The sequence below is a fragment of the Tiliqua scincoides genome, chromosome 2 (genome assembly GCF_035046505.1).
Source record: "Tiliqua scincoides isolate rTilSci1 chromosome 2, rTilSci1.hap2, whole genome shotgun sequence".
Classification (NCBI taxonomy): Eukaryota; Metazoa; Chordata; class Lepidosauria; order Squamata; family Scincidae; genus Tiliqua; species Tiliqua scincoides.
The window spans coordinates 259,376,947-259,400,098 of NC_089822.1; the positions used below are offsets into that span (position 1 = coordinate 259,376,947).

Consider the following 23,152-nt stretch of genomic DNA (forward strand, 5'->3'; position numbering starts at 1 on the left):
GGGAGGGAGCAGGGAGGGAGGCGGGTCCGGTGGAGCCCTACACGAATGCCTTGAGTAGCCCCATTGCAGGGCTACTTCCCTGACCTGGGAGAAGGGGACAAAAGTGTATTCTTTGACTTTCCTTTAAACCTTCGCCCAGCTTTTAACAAGCTGCTTCCCTGGCTCTTCTCCTGGGGCAGTGGCAGCTTCTCCTGCAGTCACTCACTCTGGCCATCCCAGCAGCACCCTGGCCTGAAATGAAGCCAGTGGCTGCAGCATCTGGTCCCGCCCCTTCTGGGGTCCAGTAATCACAAGCATGCTGGGGCTGCCCCACAGCCTCCTCTGGCCATTATAAGAAGCAGGTTGTGAAAGGTTGCCACAACCCCTATATGAGACTTTGCAACCCCACTGGGGTTGCTACCCACAGCTTGAAGAACACTGTGTGTGTGTGTGTGCGCGCGCGCGTGTGCATGTGTGTGTGCACTCGTGTGTGCACGTGTGCATGCACACATGGGGGTTGATCTGCATTCCTCCAACTTTTTCAAGAAAAGGATTTGTGGACTAGGGCACCTTCCTTGTGATGAAAGGCTACCGTGTTTGGGGCTTTTCAGTCTAGAAAAACGGTTCCTATAATGGGGAGCATGATTGAGACATAAAATTCTGCATGGGATGGACAGAGTAGAGAGAGGGAAATGCTTTTTTCTCTGGCAAAACTCCAGAACCAAGGGACAGTCACTAAAATTGACAGGCCGGAGTCAGAACAGAAGAGAGGACATATTTCTTTCTCTTATGTATAATGAATCTGCGGTACTCCTTGTGCCAGGATGTTGTGATGGTAGCTGGCCTGGATGCCTCTGAAAGGGGATTGAACAGATTGACATAGGAAAAGTTCACCACAGTTACAAGCCAAGCAGACTATATGCAACATCCATGTTATAGAGGTAGCCTATCTCTGAAATGCCAGATGCAAGTTTTCAAGTCATAGCCAAAATGTTCTTATAGGAAAGTCTTGAGTTTCAGGGAAAACCAGTTGGTGACTCTTTTGGTTCTTTGTACAGGTGTTTGAAAATAGATGTTTTTTTTGCCCACAGGTTTAGTGAATTGAAAAAATGAAAATGGCAGAAAGTGATGTGTTTTTATTCCAAGTTCTCTTCAAAGTCTCAATTTATTAATTTTATATGTTTTGAAAGTGTACTAGGTGGGTGATACAGTATCAGCAGATGTGGAAATTGTATTATCTATAACTGGAAATGTAATCCATTTTAATTTCTGGAAAATATCTTAAACATCAAAATAAAGTGATTTCTCTTTTTATTTTGATCTCTTAAACACCAAAATGTAGTGCTTTGTGTTTTTATGTCACTATCAACTAAAACAAACACCTCTAGTTATTAGTCCCACAAACTGGGCACCACAGTGGAAAATTCACAGATCTTCTGCAACGCGGAATCTGTGAAACAGTCATTCTACATGTGGTATTTCTTCTGTTGCTCATCCACACCCACCCTGCTGTCCTTGTACAGGTCTCAGAAGCTGCCTGAATCCATCCATGGAGTCTTCATCAGCCATGGCCTCAGCCTCACCATCCCTGGATGTAGAGGAAGAAGTCAAGTGTCCCATCTACATGGATTCCAGCCTGAGAACCCAATCCTGAGCTCTGCATTCTGGCTTACCACCAGCCGTACTGTCGCAAATGTGCCGTAAGGCATGTTTGTGAGCCCAAACACCGGGCAAGCACCTGTACTCATTTATTCTGAGAATTATGTACACTTCAGACATGGAAACGGCCAAACAAAACAAATGTTGAATCTGCACCAGTAGCGTCACGAGGGTTTGCATCACCTGGTGCAGGAGGCCAGCGTGTCCCCCCCCCCATGATAAACTCCTACCATGCAGTGGGAGGGGCAACACCCTGGGCAATGGGCATGGTGATGTACCATTGCCCTGACCTCACTCTTTTTTGGCTAAAACTTTGGATAGAATAGAGATATTTCAACACAGTTTGTTTCATTGCATTCTGCATGAAATTACATATCAAATGATATACAACATGGTGGTATTAGTCAAAAACACCAAGATTTAAAAAATTTTGGCCAGTAGTGGTATCAGCCCCCTGGGTGTGTCACTCACTGTGACCTGCACCCCCCACACCTCCCTAGCGACACCACTGCTCTCCACAGGTAGAAAGCTTCTCCTGAATCCAGCCTGGGTCTCATCTGCAGTGCTTGGGACTTTATGCTTCAGATCAGACTTTGGACTCATAAATTTATTACCTGTGCAGGGAAATGCTACTTCTCGGTTATGAAATGACTTTTGCTAACTAACCGATACACTGGTGTGCATTGGCAGGCGTGACAAGGAAGTGGCAGTTCTTCCCAGCTCATTCTCCCATAAGAAACCAAAGGGAGCCACAGAGGTGTGGGGTGCCAGCCTCTGGGAGACCTGAAATTGGCCCTTTCCTGTAAGCCTGGGACTTGGCACAGCAAAAGTAAGAACTTGGCGTAGCTTGTGTGTGCCTGTTAAGAAGAAGAAGAGCAAGAATGAAAGAAAGATCTGTGGGCAGGGAATGTGGGCTGCAGAGAGGGCTGGACCAGGGCGAGGGGCAGGGAGGGCTGTGAAGAGCTTCCTGCTCCCAGATCTTGCAGTACCTTCTTCAGTATTTAACACCGAATGTCCTGTGCTGATTTCTGGCAACCAACACAGCTGAGGGAAAGTAGATTCTATGCCTTTCCTTAGTTTAAGCATTTGCCTTCCCAGAGAGGGCCGGTGTGGGGTGGTGTGGTGGGCTGCATGAGGCAGGCAGAGCTGGGCTTCCACCCCCTGTTGGACATGATGCTTCCATGCTGACCATTTCTTTCAATCCCCATGGAGTTGTTGTGAGGATAAAGGTGGGGAGGAAGATCCTGCGGATCATCAGACAGAGTCCAAGGCACCTGTCCTCCCTTCTTCTTTTTCTCCCAGAAGCTGTATCCAGTTATCTGATGTTTCTGACTCATTCAAGGTTGGAAGTTTATTCTTTGACTTTCCATCAAGCCTCTGCCTTCCAAGAAAGGGCCAGTGTTGTGTAGTGGGTGGGGTGTCAGGCTTGGAGCCAGGAGAGTTCCCATCATGAAGATCCCTGGATGACCTTTTCTCTCAGCTTAATTTTCACAGGGTGGTCCACCAACTTGCCCCACTGCCCCTCTGTCTCCTCCCTGCATTGGAAAAGGAAGAGGGGGACAGAGAGGAAGAGGAAGTGTGGAGGGGAGGAGCGTGCTGAGCTAGAACATGTTGGAGGAAATTAAAAATAGTTTCCTCTTTGGGGGGAAGCAGAATAGCTTAAGCAGCAGGACCCCCCTTTGGGTGTCACCCAGGGAACCTCCCTCACCCAGCTGACTGCTAATCAATAAAAAAGACAAAGAAGCAATGGCTTGTTAAAGTTGCAAAAAAGAAGTTATTTACTTACAGTCCACTGAGTGTATATTTACAGCATCTGATTAGGATCAGAGGTTCAGCTAACACTTAGAGATAGCAAGGCCCTGGAGCTGCCTCACCCTGCATGCCTTGTGCTCAAGATGGCCTGGGCATCAGAGCCCTTGGTGTGCACATCTTAACAGGTCGGTGGTCAGAGGACAAGAGGAAGTGCTCAGAGGAGAAGGGAAGGATAAAGGGTTAGGGCCACACCCCACAAGGATCACAGAGAGAACAGGTAGAAAGGTCAGAGTCACTGGGCCATAGCTTGACCTGCCCCCTCTGGATAGCAGATGGTGTTGCACCAACTCCAACACCCCTTCTCAACTCTGGATGCACGAGTCTAGCAGATTCATACTTTCTCGTAGACTCTGGAATTTATCTTTTGCTAGTGGCTTAGTCAGGATGTCTGCTATCATTTCTTGGGTTGGACAGTAGTCCATCCTGACAAGTCCTCGATCATGTCACACACAAAGTGATTTCTGATATCTATGTGCTTAGTGCATGCCTTTTGGCTTTCTGACTGTGCCAATCTGATACAACTCTGTTTGTCTTCAAACACTTGGACTGGCTTTTGTTCATCTGTGCCCAAATCACTTAAACAACTGACAAAGCCACATTAATTCTCTGCATGTTTCTGATGCAGATATGTATTCGGCCTCTGTGGAAGAAAGAGCAACAGAGGTTTGTTTCCTGCTTACCCAGCTGATTGCTCCACCTCCATACAGAGCCATATGTCCACTGGTTGACTTTCGTTCAGCTCTGTCTTCTCCCCAATCTGAGTGAGTGTAGACTACTAATTGAGGCTTTTCACTGGCTGGCAACTTTAGTTTAGGGTGCCTTTTAGGTATCTTGCAATCCTTTTAACTCTAAGCCAGTCCCATTTTGTGGGAGAATTAGTTTTTCTACTCAGAATCCCTACAATAGTAGCAATGTCTGGCCTGGTTGTGTTGGATAGGTAAAGCAACCGGCCCACTGCTTCTCTGTATTGTGTATTGTTTTGGAGAGGTTCACTTTCATCTTTTTGTTTAAGAAAGTTGGTCTCCATTGGTGTATTGTATTGGCAACCTTCAGTCTCAAAAGACTATGGTATCGCGCTCCGAAAGGTGGTTCTGGCACAGCGTCTAGTGTGGCTGAAAAGGCCAATCCAGGAGTGACAATCCCTTCCACACCGGGAGCAAGTGCAGTCTGTCCCTGGTCTGTCTCCCTGGCTATGGGCCTTCCTTCTTTGCCTCTTAGCCTCAGACTGTTGGCAAAGTGTCTCTTCAAACTGGGAAAGGCCATGCTGCACAGCCTGCCTCCAAGCGGGCCGCTCAGAGGCCAGGGTTTCCCACTTGTTGAGGTCCATCCCTAAGGCCTTCAGATCCCTCTTGCAGATGTCCTTGTATCGCAGCTGTGGTCTACCTGTAGGGCGCTTTCCTTGCATGAGTTCTCCATAGAGGAGATCCTTTGGGATCCGCCCATCATCCATTCTCACAACATGACCAAGCCAACGCAGGCATCTCTGTTTCAGCAGTGAATACATGCTAGGGATTCCAGCACGTTCCAGGACTGTGTTGTTTGGAACTTTGTCCTGCCAGGTGATGCCGAGGATGCGTCAGAGGCAGCGCATGTGGAAAGCGCTCAGTTTCCTCTCCTGTTGTGAGCGAAGAGTCCATGACTCACTGCAGTACAGAAGTGTACTCAGGACGCAAGCTCTGTAGACCTGGATCTTGGTATGTTCCGTCAGCTTCTTGTTGGACCAGACTCTCTTTGTGAGTCTGGAAAACGTGGTAGCTGCTTTACCGATGTGCTTGTTTAGCTCGGTATCGAGAGAAAGAGTGTCGGAGATCGTTGAGCCAAGGTACACAAAGTCATGGACAACCTCCAGTTCATGCTCAGAGATTGTAATGCAGGGAGGTGAGTCCACATCCTGAACCATGACCTGTGTTTTCTTCAGGCTGATTGTCAGTCCAAAATCTTGGCAGGCCTTGCTAAAACGATCCATGAGCTGCTGGAGATCTTTGGCAGAGTGGGTAGTGACAGCTGCATCGTCGGCAAAGAGGAAGTCACGCAGACATTTCAGCTGGACTTTGGATTTTGCTCTCAGTCTGGAGAGGTTGAAGAGCTTTCCGTCTGATCTGGTCTGGAGATAGATGCCTTCTGTTGCAGTTCCAAAGGCCTGGTTCAGCAAGACAGCGAAGAAAATCCCAAACAAGGTTGGTGCAAGAACACAGCCCTGCTTCACTCCGCTTCGGATGTCAAAAGGGTCTGATGTGGAGCCATCGAAGACAACAGTGCCATTCATGTCCTTGTGGAAAGATCTGATGATGCTGAGGAGCCTGGGTGGACATCCAATCTTGGGGAGAATCTTGAAGAGGCCGTCTCTGCTGACCAGGTCGAAAGCCTTTGTGAGATCTATGAAGGCTATAAAGAGTGGCTGTTGTTGTTCCCTGCATTTCTCCTGCAGTTGTCTAAGGGAGAATACCATATCAGTGGTGGACCTGTTGGCTCGGAATCCACACTGTGATTCTGGATAGACGCTCTCTGCAAGTACCTGGAGCCTCTTTAGTACAACTCGGGCAAACAGCTTTCCTACAACGCTAAGGAGAGAGATGCCGCGGTAGTTGTTGCAGTCACCCCTGTCACCTTTGTTCTTGTACAGCGTGATGATGTTTGCATCCCTCATGTCTTGAGGTACTCCACCTTCTCTCCAGCAGAGACAGAGGATTTCATGCAGCTCAGTGACGATGATCTGTTGGGTATGCATCTTTGAGTCCCAGTGACTCCAATAAGTCCAAAATCTTTGTTTTCTGGTTGAGAAGAAAATTTCCATCTTCCTCTCTCTCCACTTGCATTCCCAAGTAATAAGTGACATCTCCTAGCTCTTAACTTTCACCTCTTTGTTCAGGTGATTTACTATGTCTCTGTAGTGTTGTTCCCTCTCATAAAAACACAACAAGTCATCTACATAAACCAAGAGATATGTCCATTTTCCATCCTTTTGTTTTGCGTACAAACACTGGTCTGCTGCACCTTATGTGAAGTGTTGTTGCATTAACATCTGGTCCAGTTTTTCATTCCAAGCTTTGGATGATTGTCTTAAGCCATACAGCCCCTTCCAGAGCTTGCAAACAAGGTGAGCTTCCTTGCTGTCTGTGAAACCTGGTGGTCGTTTCATATGAAGCTCCTCTTTAATTTCTCCTTGGAGAAATGCAGTTTTAACATCCAAATGGCATATACGAATTTTCCTTGAAGCAGCTATGCTCAGGAGCAGTCTTATAGTAGTGTGTTTCACTATGGGTGCGAAAACCTCATCAAAATCTTCTCCATATTTCTGGGAGTAACCTTTGGCTACTAGTCTTGCTTTGTAGTGCTCTATTTGTCCCTTTGCATCTGTTTTGGCCTTAAAGACCCATTTGCATTCTATTGCCTTCTTACTTGGTGGTAACTTGGTTAATTCCTGAAATGTGTTCCTAGTGCTGTTCCCATCCAGTGTGTTTGAGAATATGTGTTCTACATTTTCACTCTCTCTCTCTCTCTCTCTCTCTCTCTCTCTGCCTAGGTTAACAAACTGCTTTTGAGTGCCACTTCTGGGGAAATTCCCAGTTATTATTATTAATTATTATTAACAGTATTTATATACCGCTTTTCAACTAAAAGTTCACAAAGCAGTTTACAGAGAAAAATCAAATAACTAAATGGCTCCCTGTCCCAAAAGGGCTCACAATCTAAAAAGATGCAAATGAATACCAGCAGACAGCCACTAGAACAGACACTGCTGGGGTGAAATGGGCCAGTTACTCTCTCCCTGCTAAAAAAAGGAGCACCAACTTGAAAAAGTGCCTCTTACCCAATTAGCAGGGGTTGACCATCTCTCTCTTATCTTCTGGGTTCAACTGACAGGATGACAACCCTTAAGATCACTGAGCAATAATATAGGAGATGGATGTAAAAAGTAATTACTGTGACAGCAGCCAAAATATATTCTAAACTACACTTTTTCCTCCATTATTGATTACTGACACCGTTTGCAAATTCAGTCTACTGAGAATTCATATGCTATTCATATGCTATTCACCCGCATCTTTACCTTCCTGTGCTTTCTGCATTGTGCTCCCACTTTTTTTTTCCTAGTTCAAATTTATCACTTTTTGCAAGCCTCCAATGCAAAGGGAGGACAACCCTTGCAGGTGTGAGTTGCACAGGGCTAGTGACTAGTTTGGAGCTCTAATGTTGAGGGGTCAGTGACAACATGAACCTCTGCATGTCTCCACCCCTTGCTAGCTTTGCACCCTCCCCTGCTTGGAATCCAAAACCACGCAGTCTTGTGGTTGTGAAAATGGCCTTGAAGACGAACACATTTATTAGTGCATTGGCTTTCGTTGACTCGTCACCTTCATCAGGCGCATGCAGGGAATTCCTCCCCACGCATGGGAAGCGAGCAAAGAACATGGACCATCAAATGCAAGAGGAGAGGCTTGATTTCAAGATAAGGTTAACAGTAGACAAGGGAACACACCTGCTTGTGTTGCGAGGCCAAGAGGCCATCCCTAAACAGCACAGTCAGAGTGATAAGGTTTATTGAAATTGTACAATTTGACCCAGGGACTAATGTCACCAAAGCTGGGTAACAAGTTTGGCAGTGCTCAGAATATTTATAGTTCACAGCTCTTTGTTTGAAATTTAAATCTCTTATTGGTTAAACTTTTTACGTCATAAGCGGTGCACAATTGCATAATACATTTGCATACAAATAGGAAAAGGGGTGGATCACACAATTTTGGTTGACTTTCCATTTGTGCATGGGAGGAGTTACATTTTAAAACTTTATCTCATACATTCTTAAAACTAGTTGGGTGCGCTGTTTCTTTTTCATTTACATACATGTATTAATTCTTAAAAGTTTAAATACTCTTTTATTGAGATACATACAAATGCTATAATATATAGATAATTACTTGAATGAGTACATACAGGTAGACATTTTTCCCATGGATTTAACATACTTTCTTAAAAGTTATAATTTTCCTTAACTTCTCTCTATCCTTTCTTCACATTTTGTGACTTTTTTAAAATTTCTTATTGCCTTGACAACTCTACTTATATTGAAGGCTCTATAACTTTAATCCCTACTTTCCAGCACTTCTTTGGCCTTCTACATTTTGTACCTTAAAACTTTCTTTGGGCTTTTCCTTCTTTTTTTCATATACTTTCATAAACTTTCTTTACTTCAAAACAACTTTATTCAATCTGTGTACTTCAAAACAACTTTATTCAATCTGATCATAGAAGGGGCTCCTAATAAAAATACTTTTATTTCAGCTTCTTTGTTTGTTCTAGCTTGACCTTGTGTTGTTACAAAGGAATGCCTGGTACCACTCTCTGTTGTTAAGATAAGCATATTATAATTGGTGTGGTATCCTGCACATCTGTTAATCTTGCTTTACTTCCTTAAAATCTATTTTTTCTTATTCTACTTATATTAGTTATGTAATTTAAAACAAATACTAACTATTTTAAAACAAGTACTAATTGTTTAATTTTAAATTTTCTTTCTTTCTTCAAGAATAAACTTAATTTGGCATCTGGCATATGTCTGAGCCTAGTTGTAAATCAGATTGCTCTGTTTATCTTTTGTTATCTGGTTTCACTTAGTACCATTTCTGCTGCTTAAGACACAGCTTTGCCTAATTTATTAGTTTCCTCTCTTAAGTCTCAAGGCTGTTCCTCTCCTGTAGGTTGTTTTGTCAAACTCCTACATGGCTAAAACATCTTAAAATTAATTATTTCTTTGTAATTTATAATCAAGCTATAATTACTAGAACTTATTATTCTGAAGACTTTAAAGAACTTTTAACATGCAGACTTTGATACTGGTTCTTCCCCTTATCTGTCTTTCTGGTATGTGTTAGGAATTAGTTTACAGCCTCATAAATCTTGTAGACTTGTTTGTTTGCACTTTTGGTCAAAGAACCCGTGTGGATTTCCACTATTGTAGATTTCATATGTTCTTCTGCTAAACTGCCAAGCATTTGTTCATGAGATTTTAATTAATAATGTAAAACTTTTAAACACTTTTGCACCATAATCCTAGCTTTGCAAAACCCTGTATTACTTGTTTCACCCTGTATCTGATGGTGAGTTTTCATGTCCTTGCTTCATGCAATGCACGCACCCTCCTAAGAACTGAGGTTGGAGAACTGCCCAGAGATCTCAAGGTTGGTGCTGCTACAGGAAGAGGGCACCTGCCACTGCTCTTGTTGCAAAAGCAGCAGCCCAGAAGGAAGGAGCTTCCCTCCCATTCAGAGTTTGCAGCTCAGAGTCCCTTTGTGGCCACGGCGGCTTTTCATTCTCCAGCAGCGTTGCTGAATTCACCCTCACTGATTTCACCAGAGGAAATGCTATGACCGAGGGAGGAAATGGAGGGAGGAAGGCCTGATTGACAAAACACACTGACTTTTGGTTTCTCATCCTGCAGGGGAGGGGGAAAGGCTTCTGCTATCCACTTAGTGCGAAAAACCAGAAAACAGGAGCCCGGAACTGAGGCTTGGCCACTCCCAGCAGGACAAGGAGGCTCCAGGCAAGTTAGCTGCAGGTTTCTGTCTGGCTCTGCCTTGTGAAGAGGTAAAAGAAAGCGGTTTAGTGCTCAGAGTGGTAGGTGCCCTGCAAGATGCATCCGGTGGGGGTGGGTGGTGGAGGTAGTCATGGAGGTCTCCTCAAGGCAAGAAAATATTTGTTCCCTGACCCCGAGGCAAGACTCTGCTGACCAAGTGGGTCTCCCCAAGGGCCCCTGAGAGCTGGTATTACACCCGGGGCAAGATGCCTGTGCCCCCCTTCCTACTGCTTGTTTTGCACTGCGTAGTTTGTTTTGCCACTGCCCTGCCCACCCCCAGAAGCCTGGACTCCAGGGATTCCCCCCCCCCACCCAGCCTGGTCTCCTTGGATCTATGCCAGCCATTCTGCTGGCAGAGGTCCAACAAGAGCAAGGGAGAGGAAGCATGTGTGGCCTGGCTGCTACTGCAAGCGGCTCGGTCTACCCGAGGATGGACCAGGCCAACCCACCAGGTTAGGCCAAGCAGGGGCTGAGAGGGAGGCGGGGGGTGGTGGTGGAATGGAGCAGCAGACAGGCAGATCCAGGAAGAGATGGGGCAGGGTGGGCAGATTAGGCCTGGGAAGGGGGTGGTTTCGGTGCCCGCCTGATTCGCCTTCAAGGGCCAATGTGAACTTGTGACACTACAGAGTCTAGAGAAGGGGGGGATGGGGAAAATGCAGGCACAACTGAGGTGCACAAAATCAGATATGCTGTGAAGAAAGGGAATAGATTCCCTCCCTCCCTCACAACTCTTGAATCTCTTGAATTAATTGGCAGTGGCGTTCCCAGAGTGGGGGGGCAGCACTATGTTTTGCAGGGCGCCTCATCGCAGCCTGTGAGCCGCCCTCCCCCTTGTTGTCAGAGCCACTCCAGGAGGTGAAAGCAATGCACAGGGGTCTCCTCGGCATTGATTTCACCTCCCAGAATGGCTCCAACGACAGGGGGTTCCCATACCCAGTCAGATATGAAGCTCCCTGACTGACCCTTTGTTTCAGCTTAGTCCTCTTGTGGCTATTGTGAGGATCAAAGTGGGGAGGATGATCCTGCAGGGTCAGACCAAGAGCCCAGAGGCCCAAGCCTCCCTTTTTGCCTTTCTCCCAGCAGGCACTATTCAGCTGTATGATGCCTCTGAACATTCTTATTCCATCCATCCATCCATCCATCCATCATGACTTTAAGTGGAGTGGGGGGGGCTGTAGCCAGATGTCCTCGCTAAGTGGGTCTGACACATGTAGGGGCCTTCCCCTGGAGGGGCCTGGAACAGGCTTGTTCCTCCCCAGGAGGCCTCAAATTGGCTGGAGGGGGAGGGGGTTCCAGCACCCTTGTCCTCCTCCCTAGCAGAGCTGCCAAACCTGGCCCAGGAGCTGTTGACCTAACAGCTCCCCGCTTCACACTGACTGCCTCTCATCTCCAGGTGGGGCAGAAAAGGCCTTTCCTGTTCCTGGCTTGTTTCCTGTAGTGTTCCTTGTTGGCCCTGCCAGCCCCCTCTGGCTGGTTGAGATGAGCCAACCTGCTTTGCCCCCTTCAAGGGCAGTGAAGCCTCCCCACCCTGGGCATGGGGTGCCTGCTCCTGGGTAAGTCGGGGGTCAGGGCATCTGGAAGGGGCCCCGACAACACATTTCTAGACAGTGCTTTCGTAGCATACATGAAAGGTTGAAGGTGACAGAGAGACACCAAAATGGATAGCAAGAGAATGTCATAGGACTCAATCCTTGGAGTCTTCATCAGCTATGGCCTCAGCCTCATCATCCATGGATGCAGAAGAAGTAAAGTGTCCCATCTGAATGGATAATAAATCTTGGACAATAAACATTATAGGAGATTGACATAGTCATGTGTCCCAATCTGCATGATGTCCCCAAACTCCATCTATAGAGTTTGCAAACTGCAGACTGAAACAAGCCCCTCCTCTGTCCTTTGGTTTTCTTTGTGTAGTTGCTTCACTCTGCAGCAAAACAAGGTCCCAGGCAGGGCTGGCCCATCCATGTGGCCAACTGAAGCTGTCCTATGAGGCAGCGGATTAGTGAGGAGGGCTCTCCTCTGTCCACCTTCCGGCCTCCACTTTTTCTCCTCCTCTTTCCATTCCTTACGTTGGAAAAGGAAGAGGGGACAGAGAGTGGCTACTTTGGCGAGTGAGAGGAGCAGAGGCTGGTACATGGCTGGGGAAGAGGGACAGCATTTGGCATGCCAGCCCAGGGGTCACAGGATCTTGGGCAGGCTCAGCCTGGCATTCAGAGATAGGCTACTTCTAAAACCAGGAGTAGGAACTCCTGCTGGATTCTGAAAACAATTCAGAACTGGGTAGTGTGTGTCTTTGTGTGCGCACACGCACGGGGGTTGATTTGCATGCCTCCAGCTCTTTCAAGAAAAAGAGAAGAACCAAAATGATTTGTGGATTAGGGCACCTTCCTTGCGATGAAAGGCTGCAGTGTTGGGGCTCTTCAGCAAAGAAAAAACGTTCCTGTAAGGGGTGGGACATGACTGAGACATAAAATTATGCATGGGGTGGGCAGAGTCAAGAGATGGAACTTGTTTTCTTTCAGCTTCAAGAGACAACCACTGAAATGGATGGGTTGGAGTCAGAACAGAAATAAAAGGACATATTTCTTCACCATGTGTAGAATTAATCTGTGGAACTCCTCGTAGCAGGATGTTGTGAGGGCAGCTCGTCTGAATGTCTTAGATAGATATAGGAAAAGTCCACCACAGGTTATAAGACATGAGGGCCATATACAACCTCCATGTTTAAGAAGTAGCCAACCTCTACAATGCCAGATACAAGGGAGTGGCAACAGGAGGAGGTATCTTGTTGTCTTCTTGCTCCCTGAGGCATCTGGGGGGCCACTGTGAGATGCAGAAAGCTGAACTAGACGGGCCTTTGATCTGATCAAGCTGGGCTCCTCTGCCACCTCTGCCACAGTGCCTGTGGGTGGGGGATGTCCTTACTGTGAGCCCAATCCTGAGCTCTGTCACTCACCCACACCCACCTGCTGTCCCTGTACAGGTCTCAGAAGCGGCCTGAATTCATCCATGGAGTCTTGATCAGCCATGGCCTCAGCATCATCAGCCATGGATGTAGAGGAAGAAGTCAAGTGTCCCATCTGCATGGAGTACCTGACAGACCTGGTGACCCTGGACTGCGGCCACAACTTCTGCAGGGACTGCATCACCAACTACTGTGAGAAGTGGGAAGATCTGGGGGACTTGGAGTGTCCCCTCTGCAAAGCCAGAATCAAGAAAGGGAATTTTCGACCAAACTGGCAACTGGCAAATGTAGTAGAAAAAATTAAATGTCTATCACTCAATCAGGGAAAAGAGCATTTATGTATAAGACACAAGGAGAAACTCAACCTGTTCTGCAAAGAAGATCAGGAATTAGTGTGTCTGATTTGTGAGAGATCCCCAGAACATCGATCTCATACAGTCCTGCTTTTGGAAGAGGCTGCCAAGGAATGCAAGGTAAGTGGATACAAATCTCCAGAGCCAGTGATGGGTGTAACGTAGCTTGGTTGGAGAGTAACCATTGAGGGAAGGCTTTGAGCCCCAGAGCAGAAAGGGGTTTGCCTACTGCAGGAGATGACAACTCTCTAGAAGCAGCCCTCCTGATATTAGGGTTGGACACAAGGGGAGGTTGAAGGGCGTACTTTCACTTCTCCATCTCAGGAAGGGCTAAACACAAACTGAATGGACTTCAGCTGCAATCTCCTTCTGCTCAAGTAAGATACCACTGTTGGATCCCAAGAAGAGACCTGCCTAGAAGGTACTGAAATGCAAGGAGCAAGCAGATACCTCAACTGCTTTCTCATTCCTATGGAGAGCTCTAATGCACCTTTAGATAGTAAACCGCATCCCCTCCCTGAAAAATAATCCAAACAGAAACTCTTCTCTTTGCTTCAGGATCAATTGTGTAGCTGTCTGGAAGATCTGAGGAAGGAACAAGAGAGAATTCTGGCAAGTAAAGCAGGAACAGAAAAGGAAAGCCAAGACCTGCTCGTAAGTGTCCCTGTGGAATTGGAAGTGAACACTTGAACCCATATCTGTAAAAGTGTCATCTAAAAAGCAGAAGAGTGAAGATGGCCAGAACACCCCAGTCAAGTTCATTAAAGGCCATTAGAAAGGTGGAGTCGTGTCTGTTTTCCGCTGCTCACAGCTGATTTCATCTCTGGGAAAAGTCAAAAGTGCCCTTCCTGGCAGGGCTGGCGCTCTAATGAGTCCCAGTGGGTGCATATCTTCACATTAGGAGAACAAGCTCACTCACCTGTTACATGGCAGTAGTGATGCTGTGGTGTTGAAGGAGACCCTGGAAGATCTGCCTCCCTCCAGCTCCTCCAGAGTCTTTTCCTGCCATTTTCATTACTAGAGATTTCCCACCACCTCCCTGCAAAGGCTGACAATATTCCTGACATTTCTCTCCTTTTCTCCTCTTTCCATCTGCCTGTTTTAGGGCCAAATAGAAGAGAAGAAGACAAGGGCAGTGGCTGTTTTCCAGCAACTACACCAGTTTCTGGAAGAGCAAAAGATGCTTCTCCTCTCGCAGTTGGAAGAGCTGGAGAAGGAAATTGCAACCAGAAGAGAGGAGCACATGGCCAGACTGGTGAAGAAACTGTCCTCTCTTGAAGGTCTCATCCAGCATATGGAGGAGAAATGCCAGCAGCCAGCAAGTGAACTCCTGCAGGTAAAAGGGTGGTAGGAATAGCCCAGGTTCTTCAGCAGGGGAAGCAAAGAAACTGCTCTGTGCTTCCTTGGCTTACGCAAGAATGAAGGGACTCAGTGTGTGGTGCTGACAAAGGCCTATCTTATGTACAGGAGCACCCAAGAGAAATTTCAGTTCTTATCACTGTGGCCTGGAGGTCCCAAAGATCCTGGAATATGTTCTCATGTTTCCTTCCTGACCACTGATCTCTCCCCCCCCCCCCAATTCTGCTCAATTCTGCCCTGCTAGCTGCATACCACACTAATGGGCTTCTGTTGTGGTCCAGTGTAGTCTCGTAGTCCACTGTGTGGTGGCTGTGCAGGGAGATTCCTATGGCATCTGGAATGCATAATGCTGGAAGTCTGATAATGGAGGGCAACCCCTGCTTGGGCATGCCTCAGTTTCCCTCTGAGGAAGATAAGAATGAATAGGAAGCACGAACCAGAGCGACTTAGGGTGCAATCCAAACCTGCCCTGCGCTGCATCCAAGGCAGGATTGGGGTTGCAAGTGATTCAACCCGGGGCAAGGAGAATTGCTTCCCCTTACCCCAGGTATAGCTGCAGTAGCCCCAATGGGACTACTCGGATCTGTGCCATCTCAAGCGGTAGCGCAAATCAGAGTAGTCTGGGACTGCCCTGGACTGCCCGAGAACAGAGTTAGGCTCCAGCATATCTCCCGGATCCTGGCCCCGCATCCTGCTCCCTGTGTGCCCTCCCCCAGAAACATTGGCTGCCCTCCCTCCCCCCACCCCAAAACACCACCTCCCCGCCTCCTCCACACCCTGCCCATGTTTCCCCCAGACCGCTGCATTGGCCGAGCTTGGCCTACGCAACCTACGTAGCTCATGGTACTCCCACGGGGCGTGCGGAGGTTGGCACATGTCTGTGTGCTGGCCTAACTCCACTTAGGTTGCCATGAAAGTGCTTTACGGTACTTTCGCAACTACCTTGGGCCAGCAAAACGAACATACGTTAACCCAAGACTCGGTTTGGATTGGGCCCTTGGTTTCAACAACAACAAGGGAAGCTCCAGCAGAGCCCTCTCCTCAGTGGTGTTCGTAGCCACCCCCTACCTGGAGGTGTCATCCCCCACTCCCACTGCCTCTTCCCAAAGGTGTTCTGAGTCCCATATTGGCCACCTGCAGCTTTTCCTGACCTGACTATTTTAGGTACTTAGAAGGTCATCCAGTTTCCCTGACCCTCAGAATGCCTCTGGGGGGTTGCCCTCAGATCGGCTCACTGATACTATCGGTGGCCAACTGAGTGCTGCAGGGAAGTGATGCAGGGGGAGTGGATGTATAACCCCTGGGGCATAAGTGCCTGGGGCATTTGACCCCTCCTCCCCCTTCTGGTATGCCTCTGTCTCCCCTTCTATTTTATCGTGATTGGGATCATAGGCTGTGGACAGAGGTCAAGGCCATTAGCTGGGTCTGATAATAGATCAGGACGTGTGACACAGAATTGATGGATCAGGACAAGCACAAGCAAAAGGAAATACTTCCTTCAGTCCTTGAGTGGAGTGTGCAAGACGGATCACTGCCAACTGGACAGTGGAGGGCTGGAGAGCATCTCTCTGCAGGGTCTGAAAACACTGACTTGCCTGGGCAGGCTCTGAGCCTTTTTTCCCTTCTTTTCCCCCCCAGGATATTAGAAGGACCTTGCAGAGGTAGGTGAATCCCACTCATTTCCCTTCTTGTCACCTGATGCTGGAAATGGACTATGAAGAACATGGCTCTTTCGTGGTTCTTGGGGGGAGAAGGCAGGTCTCCCCACTCTCCAGGGCTCCACTCAGGGCCTCTCTTTACAACATTCCATCTGCACATCCATCAGGGCTGCCAGACCTCTGTCCCCCTCCCTCAGCTACACAGGTGCTTCTATACCTGCCGTATTTTATATCCATTTACACTACCCTAGCTAGAGAAGCCTCCTCCCCTGAACATCCCCATCTGCCCATTGTCTCCAGGCTTTCTGCTTTTCTCCTCCAAGCCGTCCTTTTACTTCAGTCAGGAATTCCAGCTGGATGGATTGTGAGGTCAAATATTTTCCTCCTCCACTTTAGGTATGAGAAGAATGAAGCGTTTGGGAATTCTGTGGCTTTTCCTCCTGAGCTGACCTGCAGAATCAGGGGATTCTTTGATGTAAAACCCCTTCTGGAGGGAGTAGTGAAGCAATTTTCAGGTAGTCAAGAATGATGTGCAAGGATGCATGTTGGGCATGTTTGGACAGGACTTGCCATGATGTGGAGGCTAAAATGGAGGTGGGGGGGGAGAAATTCCTAGAAAATGGGCGCCACAAACTTCAGTGAGTGGAAAACAAAAAACCCGGTTGGGAAATGGGTGGAATGACACTTGCATGATATTGTGGGCAGCTTTGGGCCTCTTCAGCCTAGAAAAGAGGTGCCTGAGCAAGCCCCATTATAGTCAATGGGGATTACTCCCAGGCAAGCCCAAATGGGACTGCAGCCCAAGCATGTCTACCTGGAAGCCAGCCCCACCATAGTCAATGGGGCCTACTCCCAGGCAAGCGTGGACAGGACTGCAGCCTGAGCCCAAAACCATGTAGCTCTGGGGCTCACTCACTGGACTGCAGCCCAACAGACACTCTCATGAGAATTAAAAGACCCCATGAGGTCCACAACCAGCAGCCAGACCCAGAAGTGGCAAGGAGCACAGTGGCCAGGAAGGAAGGGTCTCAGGGGCATGTCCCCCCAATAAACGGGCTCCCTCAGTAGTGTTCCAGCACCCAAGGGGTTGCTTTGGCCTCCCCTCCCAATCGTGGGGGTGAAGTTAGGGTTGGTCCCCTCAGTCCGCTCCTCGTGCCCCGCCCAGCAACAGCCAGGCAGCCAGTCAGCTGCCCATAGTCTCCTGCCTCTGCCCTGCGCCTTATCGTGGGGGGCAGATCTGGTCACCACCCTACAGCCCTTCCTGTCCCTGTGGCTGTGGATGAGTCTCCTGATAATTCTTTCTTCTGCTCTCCCTCCTGCCCCACAGCGAATGTGACTCTGGATCCAGACACGGCCCATCCCCAACTCGTCCTGTCTGAGGACCACAAAAGTGTGCGATGGGGACGCAGGCATCAAGATCTGCCCGACAATCCCGAGAGATTTGAGTGGTGGTCTTGTGTGCTGGGCTGTGAGGGCTTCACTGCAGGCAGGCACTTCTGGGAGGTCACTGTGGGAGGGGAGGGAAGATGGGCTGTGGGGGTGGCCAGAAAGTCTGTGAGCAGAAAGGGCGTGTTTGATCTTAGTCCTGAGGAAGGGATCTGGGCTGTGGGTAAGTGGGAAGGTCAATACAGCGTTTTTAATCTTCACAAATACACCCCTCTGTCCCTGAGCCAGGAGCTCCAGAGGATCCGGGTGACTCTGGACTGTGCTGGGGGACAGGTGGCCTTTTCTGATGCTGACACAGGAGTCCATCTCTACACTTACTCAGGAGCCTCATTCTGTGGAGAGACCCTCCTCCCCATCTTTCATGTGTCTGCTGAAGCCCACCTGAGCCTCTTTCCCTGACAGACTGCACGTTCGTCCAGACATGTCCTCTTTCTCAGCCTCTTATCCTCCAAAACATCCTTCTTTTCAGGCTTCTTTTCCCTTGACAGCTCAGCCCCTTCTGCAGGTAGCTCCCTCCAATCACTCAGGCCCCTGTTTCCTAGTAACCCAGTTTAGGGTCAGTCATAGCAATCCCCTGATAGTCACAGGACACGGCAGAGGAGGGCAGGAAGAGCCTGCTGAGCTGCACATGCTCTCTGGTGCCCTCCATCTTTTCCCTGGGAATAGGAGCCCAGGTCTACCCACCCAACAAATAGCCACAGAGGGTATAAGCTCAAGTCCAGGTTGGAGCCCAGGTCTACCTGCCTGGTTGACCTGGGCTCTGAAGGTAGTGCTCAAGCCCCCCCCCCCAATAGACACACTGAATTCACCTCTAATTCTCAGAAAGATATGAGAATTCAGCTCTACTAGGCAGATTAATTAGAGGGCAGGTCCTCTCCTGGGTTGAGACCTGGTTGAAGACCAGGAAGCAGAGAGTGGGTGTCAATGGGCAATTTTCACAATGGAGAGAGGTGAAAAGCGGTGTACCCCAAGGATCTGTCCTGGGACCGGTGCTCTTCAACCTCTTCATAAATGACCTGGAGACAGGGGTGAGCAGTGAGGTGGCAAAGTTTGCAGATGACACCAAACTTTCCCGAGTGGTGAAGACCAGAAGTGATTGTGAGGAGCTCCAGAAGGATCTCTCCACGCTGGCAGAATGGGCAGCAAAATGGCAGATGCGTTTCAATGTAAATAAGTGTAAAATCATGCACATTGGGGCAAAAAAACAAAACTTCACATATAGGCTAATGGGTTCTGAGATGTCTATGACAGATCAGGAGAGAGATCTTGGGGTGGTGGTGGACAGGTCGATGAAAGTGTCAACCCACTGTGCGGCGGCAATAAAGAAGGCCAATTCTATGCTTGGGATCATTAGAAAAGGTATTGAGAACAAAACGGCTAATATTATAATGCTATTGTACAAACTTGCCCTCAACTTAGCTGTGGGATCGACTTATAGGTGAGTGTCTGTGGTGCTTAGAAGGGCTTGCGGTTGAAGACTTTCAGATACAGCATTGTTCTCAACTTTTGCGAGTCCGCAGACCACTAAGGCAAAAGAAATTTGTGACAAGTTGCAAGCAGATGGCCTGAAGCTGGAGCATTGCTAAGACCAGGGATAAAACAATGCCACAAATATGGCTGGACAGATTAGTGGTGTTTATTTTGGATATGAACCTCAAAGCTGTGTTTGTGCCTGTAACAATCACCCACTCAGTCTTGCTGGTGTGCATGCAGTTGATGGTGGAACACAGTCTGTGACTCTCTGGTCCTGTGGAGAAGGTGTATGCGTTCTTATCAAGCTCCACCCATAGGTGGAATGTTCTTAAGGAACATGTACCAATTCACTTGAAGTGATCATGTGACAGAAGATGGAGTTCAAATCATGAGGCTGTACATATACTTGCTGAGCTCACTAAGGAAATAATAGACGCTTTGGAAGTGTTGAGAGATGGACCAGAAGAAACCTCTGAAATCAGGGGCAGGGTGACCAGGGACATGTTATCTTTCTTAGTGTCTTGTCCTGGAAATGAACTTAATGTCCTCCTTTTCCCTGTGAGCAGGCAGCGCACAGCCTTCTTGGAATGAAAAAATTATTAATAAATGAATAAATTATATGTAACATAGTTTTAAATTTAATAAATAATATTAATATCAGGTCATCAGAGAAGGCCTTTTTACAAGTGCCGCTGCCTAAGGAGGTACGTGGGGCGGCGGCAAGAAATAGGGCCTTCTCAGTAGTGGCACCAACGTTGTGGAACTCCCTTCCCCTTGACTTGAGAATGGCTCCCTCTCTTGAGACCTTTCGGCGAGGCCTGAAGACCTTGTTGTTTAACCAAGCCTTCTGACTTTATGGCCTTTTTAACATCTTTTATACATCTTTTAGTTGCTTTTTTACAGGCCCGATTCCTCTAAGAACTGCTGTTTTATGCTCTTTTATTCTGACTTTTCTGACTACTGTTTTTATGGGTTCTGCTAATGTGTTTTTTAATATGTTTTTATCTGTTTGTGAAATTATGTTTTAATCTGTTTTATATGTTGTTAGCCGCCCTGGGTCCCTCTGGGGAGAAGGGCAGGATAAAAATAAAGTTTTTTTATTGCTATTATTATTATTATTATTATTATTATTATTATTATTATTATTATATGGTGTTTAAATTAACCCCATGAACTCAATATACAATTGTTTTTAGCTTTTAGTTACATGTCCTACATTTTTCTTGGATGTCCTACATTTTGGGGTTCTTGTCCTCTTTTGCGGTTATGGTATCTGGTCGCCCTGACCAAGGGTGATGCAGGAAGTCTGTAAGTTTGTGTCATAACCTACCCTTTTTTCTTGTGCTTGCATTTTTGGAGCCCAGTACTAACAGAAGTGAATGATGCTCAGATCTACCTGCAGCAAGAAGGACTTGCGCTTGATCAATGTGTGCAAAGATTGAAAGCATTGGCTGTATTTTGCCAGGAAAAATGTGACTTTCTAGTGTCAAAGGCATCTGAGGAAGCTCTGCAGATGCCCAAAATGTATGAGATTTCTACAGGGAGAAGAACTGGAAGATGTGAGAGGATGCTTGGTGAGCAGAGTTGTGATCCTGGCTGGACCTTAGACCAGGAAACACACAGAGAACAATTGGAAGCAACGGATCAGCTTAAGGCAGAAATTACAAAAAGTACAATATAGATCAGTGGCTCTCAAACCTTTTAGCACCGGAACCCACTTTATAGAATGATAATTTGTTGGAAGTGATGTCATTCACCTGCAAGTGATGTCATGGCTAGAAGTGACATCATCAAACAGGAACATTTTCAACACCCCCATATGACAAAATCAAATTAAGTAAGTAAATTAGAAGTTTGCAAAAAGTATAAGCTTAAAAATTCATCTAAAATACGGAAAAATCCTCCTAACCTGCCCAAGCAGTTGCTGATCTAGTTAAAAAAAATTCCCCAAACATCCCAAAGGCTGCAATCCTGCCCACTCTTACCCAGGACTAAGCCCCATTGATTAGCATTGCTAAAAGCATATACAGAGTAGCCTGTGAAAAGTTCAGGTCTGTAACATTTCCCCAAATGCAGTCACATACCGCGGTAGCAGCAAGTCTCGTATATTAAAAATAAAATACACATTGAAATGAATGGGGAGTACTGAGCCAGAGCACTGGAGAGTGGGGGGAGGAGAGGCTGGCTCATCACCAGGGAAGGGGGGCAGCACTTGGCATGCCTCAGGGATAAGGAGGGCTTGGGCTAGCCCTGTCCCCCACCCTCTGGGGACTGGTCTGTGGAACTCAGAAGGCTGCAGGCAACCTGACGGGAGCTGGTGCAAGGAGAGAGATATCCCCTCCACCCTGAGGATTTTGCCTTGAGGAGCCTCCTCCGCTCCTCCTCCACTGACTCTTTGGCAGGTGCACGGACATTGTTTTAAAACAAGAGGGGAGCTGAGAGTGTCCACAGGGCAGCCCACTCAAGAGTGACCTGCAATCCCCCTCCCCAAGTCAACTCCGAATGCATGTTGAGTAGACTGTAAATACAGTACAACCTGCAGTTCTACAATTCACACTTAAAAAAGTCTCCTGTCCTGCAACAGCATTCAACCCTCAGGGCTGGCTCCTATGCGCGGTTAACTGAGGAAGCTGCCTCAGGCACGCCTATCTTCATCCACCCATCACAATTCTTGTGCATGTTCTTCTTTCTGCCACATGTCCCCGAAAGGGGAAGCTGAGTCAAGAAGGGGATTTGTGGCTTCTGCAGCAAGTCACTCAGAACATCTTCGCTAGACTCTCCTCATTTGGAAACATGCCTGGCGAAAAGGAGGATGCTCTGGCTGTGGACGGTGATGTGGTGCCCTTTCGCAGGTGCGTTTTGGGCTCTTAAACTGAAAGGATCTGCAGGCCTTGCTGACGTCTTTCAACTTAGGAGCACTGGATTCAATAGAGGAGAGTGGTCCTTTGATGGTGGTGGTGCATCCAATTCCCAGGAGGACTTGCATGAAGGACAGGATTTGTGTGGAGGTTGGCAGGAGGAGCCTTGGCTGGGGACTTAACTCCCTTCCCCTTCTTCCAAGGAGAAAAATTCACATTGTCCCCTTCTGTCTCCAGTGCAGCTTCCTCTCCACTTGTCAGCCCTGTTGTGGCATCTTTCAAGCCTTCCTGCTGCAGATTGAGGCATTGGGCAGAATTTCATAAGAACATAAGAACAGCCCCACTGAATCAGGCCATAGGCCCATCTAGTCCAGCTTCCTGTATCTCACAGCAGCCCACCAAATGCCCCAGGGAGCACACCAGATAACAAGAGATCTCATCCTGGTGCCCTCCCTTGCATCTGGCATTCTGACATAGCCCATTTCTAAAATCAGGAGGTTGCACATACACATCATGGCTTGTAACCCGTAATGGATTTTTCCTCCAGAAACTTGTCCAGTCTCCTTTTAAAGGCGTCCAGGCCATATGCCATCACCACATCCTGTGGCAAGGAGTTCCACAGACCAAGCATACGCTGAGTAAAGAAATATTTTCTTTTGTCTGTCCTAACTCTGCCAACATTCAATTTTAGTGGATGTCCCCTGGTTCTGGTGCTATGTGAGAGTATAAAGAGCATCTCTCTATCCACTTTATCCTTCCCGTGCATAATTTTGTATGTCTCAAACATGTCCCCCCTCAGGCACCTCTTTTCTAGGCTGAAGAGGCCCAAACGCCATAGCCTTTCCTCATAAGGAAGGTGCCCCAGCCCAGTAATCATCTTAGTTGCTCTCTTTTGCAATTTTTCCATTTCCACTATGTCCTTTTTGAGATGTGGCGACTAGAACTGGACGCAATACTCCAGGTGTGGCCTTACCATCTATTTGTACAATTCATTTGGGCACTTCCCACAACTGCCT

General features: G+C 47.6%; 1 protein-coding gene across 1 annotated transcript in view; it reads left to right on the forward strand.

The window, feature by feature from the left end:
• Positions 1-9,975: 9,975 nt before the first annotated feature.
• The window catches only part of LOC136639112 (tripartite motif-containing protein 10-like), a 107,406-nt gene continuing 94,229 nt past the window's right edge, over positions 9,976-23,152 (forward strand). Inside the window, exons 1-5 of the mRNA XM_066613131.1 lie at positions 9,976-10,035; positions 13,008-13,462; positions 13,901-13,996; positions 14,448-14,678; positions 16,340-16,362. Of these exons, the coding sequence (XP_066469228.1) occupies positions 13,052-13,462; positions 13,901-13,996; positions 14,448-14,678; positions 16,340-16,362 (761 nt within the window). The 5' untranslated portion in view covers positions 9,976-10,035; positions 13,008-13,051. The remainder of the gene's footprint in view (positions 10,036-13,007; positions 13,463-13,900; positions 13,997-14,447; positions 14,679-16,339; positions 16,363-23,152) is intronic.